General features: G+C 53.2%; 1 protein-coding gene across 3 annotated transcripts in view; it reads left to right on the top strand.

Moving 5' to 3' along the window:
- Positions 1-11,047, top strand: part of CNNM2 (cyclin and CBS domain divalent metal cation transport mediator 2) — a 119,807-nt gene extending 108,760 nt beyond the window's left edge. For all 3 annotated transcript variants that reach the window (XR_010832963.1, XM_067000889.1, XM_013174486.3), the window contains 2 exons: positions 1,349-1,533; positions 3,587-11,047. Coding sequence is in view for 2 of the 3 variants with exons in the window: in XM_067000889.1 (XP_066856990.1) it covers positions 1,349-1,533; positions 3,587-3,796 (395 nt within the window). In the remaining variant the exon portion in view is untranslated. The remainder of the gene's footprint in view (positions 1-1,348; positions 1,534-3,586) is intronic.
- Positions 11,048-12,020: the final 973 nt, after the last annotated feature.

The raw sequence follows: 12,020 nt of genomic DNA, 5'->3' as shown, positions 1-12,020 counted from the left end.
CTAAAGAATTAGGTTTAGGGAAGACTAGATGTAGAGATGTGGAACAGGCTGTGTCATTTTGGCAAGAGAGATTATGTTCACAGTGATTAAGTGGCAAAGGTAGGATTGAATTTTAGTGAGCTTTTTTTAAAGACAATTTTATATATTAAAAAATCATAAAATTTGAAAAACTTACAAGGATGTTGTTGATTTGCTCGAAGAGGCTTTGTATCTTAAGATTATGTGAAAATGATGCCTCAGCTGAGAACGGAGATCATGTGGGGAGTAGCACAGATGACATGAAGTTACAGTTTGGTCTGGATGGACAAAATGTAGCTGCAGGAAGATCCAAAAATTCACCAGTCCCAAAGAGTTCTTTGATCTTTGTATGTGTGCACCCAGGGAGAAGCCCATCTGCAGACATGCTTGGGATCTCTTTTAGGATGCATTTCTGCATGTCCTCCTGTCATCTGAGTCACTGTGTGGGTGGAAGCTAGGGGTGCAAAATGCCTGGGGCTTGCTGAAAGCACGTTTACATGGGAGGAGCTGTGGCCCATCACATTCTTAAGGGTAGCTGCAAGATTTTCAAGTGAAACCCTACAGTGCTTAAAGGCCAGTGATGGAAAATATCTCTAGGTTACTCCTTTCCTGTCCATGTCTCTCCTGGATGCAGATTTTTCTGTGTAGCATGGACTGTTTTCCCTGCTTTGCTGGCTGGCGTGCACCATGTGGAGCTTGCTCCCCTTCATGGAGTTTTTCTCCCTTCAAGCATCAGGGGGTACAGGAGGGAACATTGCTGAAGCAATCGTCACGTGGACTGTCCTCTGGTCCACTGAAGACTCTTATCGCTCTGATACTTTTAAAAATGTCTGTTCTAACCCAGGAAACAAGGCAGTATTTGCAGGTGCCAGGTGTAATAAAATGGGCTAAGTGTTAGCTGGGACTGACTGTGGATGAAAGGTCTGGTACGGATTTACAACTATAAACCATTAAGAAAAAAAAATCTATTAAACACGGTCTGACTATCAAGAGCTCCTGTAAGGGAGCCTTGGGAAGTTGCCTTTCTCTGGTGGTCACCAGTCATCGGCAGGAGCACTGTGACCAAGTGTGCACAGGGCACATCCACTGTAGCACAAACCAAACCAGGTTTGTTTATATCCTACTCGTGATGTTGGCTACCAGCTCTGGATTCAAAATATGCTCTTTTTCAGGGTCGTTTTGTTGTTTAGCTGCATGTCTACGTATGAGTAGGTTAAGTATTTGCAGATGTTCTGTGTTACTTTGTGATTTATTATGTCCCTTTGAAACTGGTGGCTTTAAATGTTTTCTACTTGATTTAAGATGTCTTTTGCTCTTGCCCATTTCTCAGCCGAAAACAAGTCTCCACCTCGGCCCTGTGGCTTGAATCACTCAGACTCTTTAAACCGAAGTGATCGCATCGATGCAGTGACACCGACGTTAGGGAGCAGCAACAACCAGCTCAATGCGTCTTTCCTCCAAGTGTATGTTCCGGACTACTCAGTGAAAGCACTCACAGACATTCAGTTTGTCAAGGTAGGAAAAAACCTGATAAAGCTCCAGGAAAAAATCTGGGGGGCTGGGCTGGGCTGATGGGATGGAGAGCCTGGGGAAGGGAGGTCCCTCTAGATTGCTCTGTAGCACTATGAGTAAATAGGTTTATGAAAACAGCCACTAGAAAATCACTTTCAAGTACTTTTTCTCAGTATCTGCTGTCTGATGATTTGTCTTCAGTGTTCCTCTTATTTAGGCCTTGTAAGTAGATTGGTCATGCAAGTTTCTGGATTTCGGGTCCCTTGAGGAGAGATAATAGAAAATACCCTCTCTGCTTTTAGTCCTGAAAGACGTAGCTTGTGAAGCCTTTGGAGCCCTCTGAATGGAGATCTTACAGCAGCTGACAGCAACCTTTTCTAAAGGACGAGACATTTTGTGTTCATTGCAGTTTTTATTTACTTTTGATTTTGGTTTTAGTTTGGGGTTCTTGATCTTACTTTCTAACCTGTCATCCTTCTGCTCAGAGATGTCTTGGACATTTATCTTTATCGTAACTTCACATTAGGCTCATGTCTCACAATACCAGTGAGTGGCTGCACGAATACAGCTCTGTCCCCCAGCATGGTGCATCCCACGCTGAAATGTGCGCAAGTCCTGTGGGATAAGGAAATGTAGCTGAGCTGAGGAGCAGCAAATGCTGGCAGCAGTTCCGGCCCAGCTGGGAGCCCAGGGAAGCTGACGTCCCATGGCCAGAAATTGACCTTGATGCTTTTCTTAAATTAAGTGCACACTCACATTTTCTTTGTGTGCAACTCAAATGATTCATGAACTCAACTCCTGTCAAAGTTAACTCAATATTGAAATCGTGGAATAGAATAGAAATACTAGAATGCTAAATCAATTGTTCCACACCTACGGGTAGCCAAATTTTAAAAGGAGAGTACAGTCTTTCACTCAAAACTTGATAAATGCAATGGTTCATGTTGCTGAGTTGTTATTACTGGGCAAGTGATTCTTGCTGCAGATTTCGATGGTCGATCTGCCATACAGAGCAGCTGCTCATCTTATGCTGGTTTATATGGACTCCTTCCAACTCACGCTGTGTTGAATGCTAAACTGCCTGGTGTCTCTGCAGTCAGACTTGTACCCCTCCTTTTGTATCGCTCCGCTTTGTACGCAGGACAGAGTACCCAACAACCATGTTTTCATTGTGCCACACAGGCATTTTTCAAGTAATACCTTGCAAGCCAGGGCTGCGACCTGCTCGAGCATGTTTGGATTTTGCTTTCAGAGTAGTGATTTGGTCCGTCTGAGTCTCTCTATTTCCAGTCCCTCTGCTCTGTTGCTACAAAAACTTGATTTTCTAAAAGTGTTGCTCAACTTCTTCCATCTGCTGAGATAATCCACTGCTGTTGTAGCACGTGGGGCTGCCAGTGCGTGTACATCCTGCTGCCTGACACGGAGGAGTTCGGGGCTGATAGTTCATGGCTCCAGGAGGAATTCTCCCCTGTACCACCATATTCAGCAGTACAGGACTGTGACCTCCTCACACCTGGTGCCCCACGGGCAGCATCAAAATGCTCTGTGCTCTAGGCAAGCTCCTGTCATGACTGTCCAGCTAAGTGCAGGAAGAGGAAGACTTTTTGGGTTGCTAATTTGGTCTCGACTCTGTGGAGACCCCAGTCTTTTCTAGAATCAAATGCCCTTATGTATCAGAATAAGGAACTAGCTCCTGCTGCATTTGCTGCCCTAGACAAGAGCAGCAATGCTCTTGTCCTCTGCTGCTCTGGGGACTTTTAGAGCCTCTCCCAGAGCTCACTGAAGCTGGGGAAAACACTGAACTCTGGTTTGGGCCCTAGAAATGTGCATGGTTAGAAGGAAATGGAGGTCTGGTTTAAAAAATCTCTGCACAGGAATAAATCTCTGCGCAGGGGTGCTGTAGGCTTGCAAAGCCCGGGGATGTTTTATAGCAGTGGAGTTGATGCCAGGTAAACAGGGGTTGAAGTGTGAAAGGTACCTCAGTTTCCTTTTGTGTCCAGCGGAGACACACAATGTGACTGGCTCTTTTCGTTCCTTCCTTCCGTGCTCGGAGCAGATCTCAAGACAGCAGTACCAAAATGCCCTGATGGCATCCCGGATGGACAAAACACCTCAGTCCTCGGACAGTGAAAACACTAAAATCGAACTGACTCTTACGGAGCTGCATGACGGTTTGCCGGACGAGACAGCAAACCTGCTGAACGAACAGAACTGTGTGACTCACAACAAGCCCAACCACAGTATGCACAGTGAAGGAGCCATCTAGGAGCTGACTTCCCACAACCCACCCATCCCATCTCCTCAGCGGGACCAGCCCTCGCTCCTTCCTGCCTCCTCCCCGAGTGTGAACACCGTTAGTATGTGCTTGCGACACTGTGCTGCATCCAGTGTTCTGAGACCAAAGACTTGTGCGTCCGTTCTGGGAGCAGAAGAGGAAGAAACGGGAAGAAAGGAGCAAAGAGCAAGACGGAGAGACTAAAGCCCCAAGTGTACTTTGGGAATGGTGAGCCACCCTTGAGAACAATGAAAATACTTCCTGCAAAGCAGAATCATGTTTATTTTTTATCTGTATTTTTGATCCTTGTTGGGTTTTTTCCTCCTCAAACACATATGGAGAAGTTTAAAAGCTGCTCCGGTTATTTTTTCAAGAGAGATCATGTTTTTAAAAAGTATTTTGCAGAGTTTTAAATTGTTTCTGTCCCTCCCCAGCCTCAGATAGGCTCTGTTGTGATTTTGTGAATTGGCTCCAAAGTCCGTAGGCCTCTTTTCACCCCTCTCTGGTCCTTTTTGTTGCCCTGTTGAAGAAGTTAGTAACTGGTACTTGTATGTATTTGTGTCCTAAGAATGAGCAAGCTTCAAGGAAACTCTGGTTTCAGCCACCTGGAGGGTCACGGGATGAGTATTATTACGTTCTCCCAGTTAAGTTTCAGGGAAGGAGGAGTGGTTATTTTGGTATTTAATGATCTCTCAAATTTCGGAAGGTTTCTTTGTAAAACGGACAAAAGCATTGTTACACTTGCAGTTTTGTAACCTCCAAAACCTTTGTGGGTGTTGAAGATGATTCTGGGGGGCAGGAGTTAATTAGCAAAACTGCAGTCTGGTGAAATGAAAGTCAGGTGTAATTTTCCATGCTGACCTAAGTGGGTGATTTTTCCTTGGAGTTCCTGACGGTTGCGTTGTGAAGTCCCGTGTGCACCTGAAAACAACGAGCTTTTAAGCACTCGCATGCTGTAGTGGTCTGTGCACCATTACCCAGGCCAGAGCAGACGTGCAGTCTTTGTTAAATAACACGGAACGGCCCCTATCCCCCCCGTGAGATCTCTAGTATTAACGCAAAAGATGCTGCTACAGTTATGCCCAAAGTACATCCTCCAGGTGACGGCAAACCTCTGCCAGTGCAAGGATGGGGCTCTGCCGAGGAGCTGGGACCATCCTGCCCTCTCCAAGAACTGACAAAACTTTCCAGACGCGAGTGTATTGCACTTCAGGGATTCGGAGAGGTTTGTTTCCAGGCTCTTCCCAGCCACATTCCTTCCTCGGAGCGGATTCAGTGCATTTCCTTCTCTCTTGCCCCTTTTAACAGCCATTTTAGGCATTACCGTGGTAGCAGAGCAGGGAGCCTCCCACCCAGCTGCCTCTCCTGCCGGGCACCAGACACCAGTTCCTCCGCCCCAAAAACCTGCCATGCGGATGGGGTGGCAGTGAGAGGCACCCCGTGGCAGTTGTGCGTCACACATTCCCCGCTCCCACAAACGGAGTTTAAGTCCTCAAATGAAAAAAACAAAACCGGTCCCCCCCTCCCGACCCTCTCCCCTTCCAGTGCCGTCTCGAACAAAATGTGATACGAGGAGAGAGCGATAAATCGGGCATCGTGGGTTACGCAGCATTTCCCTTCCCTTCTGTACGCCCAGGTAACCTCAGCCGACCCCCAGAGAAGCCCCCAGCCCCAAAAGCAACCGCCAGAGCTCTGTGCCTGCGTGCCTGCCCCGCTCTGCTTAGGGAAGGCACTTCCCCACCCTCGGTGCCCGCGGTCTGGCTCGCTGCGCGCTGGCTGGAAAGGTGCAATATTGGCTGCGGGAGCTCCTGCAGGAGATCGGGGCCGGCAGCTCTGGGGGTGGTTTGGGAGGGTGCCTCCCTCCTCTTCTCCCTCCCGGCTTTGAGCAGCCCTCGTTTGGGGAGGGCGAGCAGAGGAAAGCGGCGCTGTCCCCTTGGAAGGGCAGCAGCCCGTGGAGGTGACATCCCCACAAGGGCGCACAGAAATGGCACGGTGTCCAACCTGCGCGCCGAGGGAGGACAAAACAGGGCCCCCAAACCTGACTCCTACGTTAAATTTTAACTTTTTCCATCTAAAAGCATCTCCTTAGACTCCAGTCGCCCTCTACTGTGCCCCTGCCTGCGCCCAGAGCTCGTGGCTCAGCTCCGGCCGGCTGCAGCCCGGCTCCTTCCCAGCGAGCCGCCGGTATTGCACCTTTCTCACAAAGCAAAGCGGCGAGATGTCGCAGCGTTTGTCCTCGTTTGAACGCTGTTTATCTAGCGTTGGTGAATGTAAAAGTTTGTCGGAAGCGTCTGACACGGTGGTGAACGTGAGATGCAGTATCTGTGTTGTCAAACCTGCTGCAGGAGGGAAGGCTCGAGTCAAGGCAGCTCCCCCTGGGGGATGAGGCTGCTCACTAGATCTGACTTTGCTTCTTATGGCAGGTTGTGGATTTGTTTTAGTGTCTGTTTCCATTAAATAATAATAAAAAAAAAAAGCCAAATTTTCCAACCAAAGCCATGTGATCCCAAAGCAAATACCTCCTGCTTCTGCCCATGCTGCACTGTTCCAAAATTTCCAGGCGATTTTTTTGCATGACTGTTTTTCATCATTTGTACAGATCCGGTAATGGAAAGCGAAACAATTTCCAGAAAAAATAGTTGATTATAGATGTGTTTCAGATGGAAAATATGTACCTGACCCGGAGGGGTTAGGAGCTGCTACTACTAATTAGCTTGAAGAGCAAGGCATGGTCCTCTCCGCGGAGGGGAAAACATCCCGTCTCCCTGTTCTCAGGGCATTTGCAGTTTTACTGTTTAACAAACGCGAGGGGCTCCCTGCCCTCATGCTGGGAGCCAACACAAACAGAGGAGTCCCGCGCCCAGCTCAGGGTGGCTGCTGAGGCTCTGGACGGTGTTTGCAGAGGCAGAGGCTGGGCCGGCCCCGCGGCGGTGGAAATGCCCCAGGCTCGGGGGGCGTCCTGCCAGCGCGGGGCTGCTTCCCCTGGCTCGCCGGCGTCCTCCCCCCGTGCCTTCAGGTGGGCTCAGATCCGTGCCACGTGCACGCATCGTCGGGGTGGCACGGGGCACCAGCTGGTGGCTTTGGGAGCCGCTGGACTTGACCTCAGACCTTGGCAAGGCTTTGGCTCGTAGAAAGGATACTGCATCTTCCTGTGTCGGCTCCCGCTGCCTGCTGTGCTCACCTGCTCCCTCCGCCTCCCGGCGCGGGCAGAGGGGCGGCCGGCAGCCCGACGGCCTGGGGAGGGCACCTAGCCATGGTTTCTACTGTCAATACAATTTTGCACAAGAGTTCTTTGAAGTGACGTTTTAAACACTAATATCTTAAATGCACAACTGTGAATTATAACTTTTACACTCCTGTTGGTTGAATTTCCTTTAAATGAAATGAACCTGAATCTGTTGTAACTATGATTTATTATTATTTTTTTTTTAATTCTGTGTATTGCCAAATCTTTGTAAAGAGTGAAGGAATGTTCTTGCTTTCCAATGAGAATCTTTCTCCAAACGAGACTGGCTCTGGTGACGTGGAGATGATACGAAGCACGCTAGCTCTGAGTGGAGAGGGGCTCGGGTGGGCTTAGCAAACCAGCCTCGTCCCCTCTGCAGACCGCAGAGTTTACAGAGTGCCGGCTGCCCGTCCCTTCTGGCTCCTCCCTCAAAGCCCAGCGCAGGAGCTCGGGACCGGGTGTCCCAGCGGGGTGAGGAGCAGGGTGCAGGGCAGGGCAGGACACGCTGCGACCCATGGTGTGGGTCTTCCCCGTGCTTTCCTCTCCTTCCAGCTGTAGCCGTGCTCCTCTCACACCCTTTTTGCCCCCCGACACACACACACGTCCTGCTCCAGGCCCCGTCGGACACCGGGACCTGCACGGGGCAGCAGGAGCTGGGAACTGTCCATGCCTGGGGACGTGGCCGGGGCGAGGCTTGCAGGTCCTGGGCTCGTTTGAAGAGGGGTCGGCCGCTCCTTGTGCTCCATGGTCCGTTCCTCCTTCCTTCCAGCCTTATTCCCCCTTCTCCCCACCGCAGGATCATTATTGTATATTTTTTTTTCTTCTTTTCTTTAAGTGCCTTTTTGTGCAGGTGGAGCTGGCAAGAGTAGGGGTCTCAGGACACGGCCCTGTGCGCTCAGCCCAGACCTGGAGTCAGCCCGGGGGGAGCGGGGCGAGCTGCCCGTGATGACCTGCGGACATCGCCCCTCGCTGCTCCTCAGCCTTCAGGGCCCAGCTCAGGCTGGGGCGCCGTTTCGGCACTGCTGGTGTCGGGATCTGGCTCAGTTCAGCTCAGAGGGAAGAAAACCAAAGAGGGAGCTGCGTGCGAGGGGCTGCTTGGGCAGCGGGGCCGCTTCCTGTGATCTCTGCGGAGCCCAGCCGAGGGCTGTGGGGTGCGGACGGCAAGGAGCAGCGCTGTCTCCTCGCGAGCGTCCCGCGTAAGTACCCTGCGCCGTGGGGAGCACGGCCACGTTCTCCGGGGCCAGCCGGGACACGCACCTCCCTTGTGCTGAACTAGACTATCTATAGAAACGGTTCCCACGTGAAAGATGTACCGTATTTTGTATGCTGCCTAATACACACGTCTGTGGCTTTAAAACCAGCACCTGTGTACCAGTTGTCGAGTTACCCAGTGTCTGGATTGCCAGGAGTGAACGGGGGCTGGCGGGAGGGGAGCGATGCCGTAGGGAGTCCCTCGTTGTGATGCCAACTCGAGGCTTCGTCCCGAAGGCGCCCGACCGGCATCGACGCGTTCCTGCCTTTGCTCTGTAAGCGGCCGCGTGCGGAGCAGGAGCCCAGCGAGCGCTGAAAGGCTCGGTGTGGTACGGACCCGGGCTTGCTGCGCGTCCCGCTGCCCTGGCTTCACACCGGGGGGCTCTAAATAGACCCAAAGAAGTGCCCGGCCCCTGGATTGTTCTGTCCCAGCAATGGAATGACAAGCTGAACGAGCGTGACCGAAACCAGGCATCTTTTCACAGCACAGAGGAGAGAACGGCCTTCATCCTGCCCTGGCCAGCAGCGGGGACGAGCTCTGCACTGCGGGCTGCACTGGGAAGCTGCCCCCGCCCCTGCCCTCCTCTTACAGCTGGTCTGATGGGTGCAGGTCTCGCTGCTGAGGTCTCTGCGGCCTCGTTCCCGTGGCTCCACGGCACGGGGGAATTGGACGCGTCCGTGGCTTCCCACAGAGCCCCACACAGTCCTGCTCGGTGTCTTGCTGTAGTCCCGGAGCCTGGCTTCACGCTGGTCGTGTTCCTCTGCCTGTAGTTTCACAGCCACGTCCTCGAGGCTGCGTCTGAGCGAGGGGACGCTGTTGATGCAGGTGCCAAGCGGTACGGTGTAGCTTTTCAGTCTGGTTTTGCCTTCTTGCTGTTCTGTTAGGGGCTGGATGCTGACCTGGGGAGGCTGCTGCATTCCCCAGGAGAAAGCCTGGGCTGCCAGGTTGTCCCAGCACCGAGCTGAGGAAAGGGAAGAGAAGGGAAGGGAAAGGGGGTGCTGGAAAGCTGCCTCCATCCCGTGGCACGGTACAGGTGGTGGAGGAGGTTTCACAGGTCGGTAGTGCCAAACTGTCAAAGCGACGGCGTTCTCATTAGCCTCAGGTCAGACCAAAATGGTTCTGCACCTCAGAAATAAGGTACTAAGGGCTTCTGGCTGCATCTGATCGAGAGGTGCAGACACTGCTCCTTGTACAGCCTGGCTTCAGGTTTCGCTCTCGGAGCCAGGCAAGTGCCTGAGATGGGCAAAGGCTGCAGGCGGCTCCATGCTCAGGAGGTGGCTCGGCTTTTTTGTCTTTTCTCCTCCTGGAGGCAGGATGGGAGTTGGCTGAGGAACAAGGTTTGTTGGGGAGGGAGGGCTTGTCCCAGCATTAGGGCTTGGCAGCGCAGTGTAGTGTCACATTTCGGCTGTCTGGAGGCCCCAGAGCTTTATGAAAGGAAGACGTTAACCTCTGGGAATCACCGCTGTCCCAAATCCTTCCAAATTCAAGTGAGAAACTTCTAGGTGTCAGATGAGTAGCCTGGACCATAGGCCTTTAGTTGGAAGTGCCAATACTGAAGGAAACCTTCTGGTTTCTCCCAGAGATCAGCGTGGGCGCGTGGTGGGGCTCTCAGTGAGCATCTCTGTGCGCAGCAGCGTCAGGCCGGCCGTGCCTGGGTCAGCCCTGGCGCAATTCCTGCTCTCAAGCCCCGGTTCAGCCGGTGGGTTTTGACCTTCTGTCCTCCCGTAGCCTGCTGCCTTGCATTGGGCAAAGCAGCTTTCTGCGCTGCTGCTCTCACCGGGGCCGCAGCCGCCTCGCCCCTGGTCTCGCTGTGCTGTGGGTGAGTTTGCAGGAGGGCAAGAGGAGGCGGCGCAGCCGGCCAGGAGCTGGCGATGCTGCGGCAGCCCTGCTTTCGCTCCCCAGCCCAGTGAGCTACCAAGGAGGGTAGGAGGCACTGCTCGAGGACTCGCCTCCCTTGCAGACTGGGTGAAACTGGGAGAGTGGAAACCCACCGGGGCCCCAGCAGCCGCAGAGGTCTGACCCCTTTGTGTTCGCAGAGCTCCCAAGCACAGGGTGGGTTACCAGCCCTGCGGGGGTCCTCGGAGCCTTTTTGCAGCACGCACAGCTGGAGATCAAAGCTCAGAAACCGAATCACCGGGCAGACACCTGGATGCCAAACGCACTGAATCTGAAAACCCCAGATACTCAGGAGCACGTCCCTGGGTCAGCGTGAAGCCGTGAACAGCTGGTTCTCTGCAACCGGTGGGCTCCGAAACCGAACCTCTCTCCTGCATCAGGGCCTGCCCAAGAACCTGGGGCTGGGCTGTGCAGCTCCTCCTGGCTCCATTTGCTCGCCCTTTGTTTCTCCCTCTGCTCCCAGCTTTGCACTCACCCGCGGCGCTGCGTTCTCGAGGCTGTCTGCCCCCCCCCGCTGTCCTTCCCGAGGTCTCTGCCCCGTGTCCGTCGCCCATCACCTCTGGTCTCTGCCAGTTGTATCATACTGTACATGACGTCGGGTTTCCGGAGTTGTAGTGTTCCGACTGCAGTGTTTCCTTCTGTGTACATAAACCTGAGTAAGCACAACTGAGATCACGAATGAAGTGTGTACGTTTCATATACTGATTGTCATACGAACGGATTTTATAATTATTCAAATTTTGTTGTAGATTTCCAAGCTTTCCTATTTATTTTGTACCAGATTTATTTGTATATTTTGTGATTTTGTTTAAAAGCATTTTGTTTATTTCTATTCTTTTTAGATAAATGATTTTTTTTTTCTGTTGGACATTCCAGTTTATGCATTTTTCCCTCCTCCACGCTCCCCCCTCCTTTCAAAGGGACGGCTTTCAGCACGCGGGTGGTGGGGCTGATGCCGATGGTCCTGGACCCAGCTCTCCGCAGACCACGAGCCGCTGTTGGCACTTGGGCAGCCTTTAACCTCCTCTGCAGTTGTCGAGAGCCACGGCGAGGCCGGATCCCGTTCCCCGCAGAGCCAGGTCTTGCTCCTTGCGCCGGTGGGGCTGGGCCCGTGACTCCTGCAGCTGGGGGGGGGGGCCCTCGGTGCTGGCCGGGAGCTGACGTCCTTCCTGAAGTGCTCCCTCGAGGGCGATGGCCTTCTTCTTCCACTAAAACAGCCCCCCTTTACACCCTGCTCGCCACACATCACATTTGTTTCTCGGGAGGCGTGAATGCCGTCCGTCTGTCCGCAGAGCGCGTTCTGGCCGGGCAGTGCATGGACCCCCGGGGTCAGCGGTGAGGGACGTGGCTGGGGACAGTGTCTGTGCCATGGGATGGCAGCCACTGGAGCCGTGAGCTGGGCGTTGTGCTGAGCAGCGCGGCCGTCCTGCACCTCTCGGTGTTTTCTTGCTGTGGCCATCGCAGGACGGGCAGAGCAGCGTAAGGCTGGGCAGGGAGCGGTGCCCTGGCATCCGTCGGGCTCTGCCCGCTGCTTTCCCACCAGAGAGCGAGGGTCAAATATTTTCCATTGCTGCCACCTCGCAGAGTCCTCTCTGGGAGCCGGGCAGCGAGCTATTTGTGGGACCATGGAGGCAGGAGGAATGCGCGGAGCTCCCCGCACCGCCCTTCCCGCAGCCTCCCAGCTGCTGAGCTAGAGCTTGAAAAATTCAGGCAGCTATACTTGGCGAAAGGACGGTTAAACTGAGCAAATCCCAGCATGGCCTTTAGCCAAAGGGCTGGGGAATGGCTCCTGCAACCCCTCCTGCAGCCGGGCCAGGTGGCTGAGTTGGCCCAGCTGGGGC

Source organism: Anser cygnoides, chromosome 7 (assembly GCF_040182565.1).
Source record: "Anser cygnoides isolate HZ-2024a breed goose chromosome 7, Taihu_goose_T2T_genome, whole genome shotgun sequence".
NCBI classification, from domain to species: domain Eukaryota; kingdom Metazoa; phylum Chordata; class Aves; order Anseriformes; family Anatidae; genus Anser; species Anser cygnoides.
This window is presented reverse-complemented; position numbering and strand designations above follow the sequence as displayed.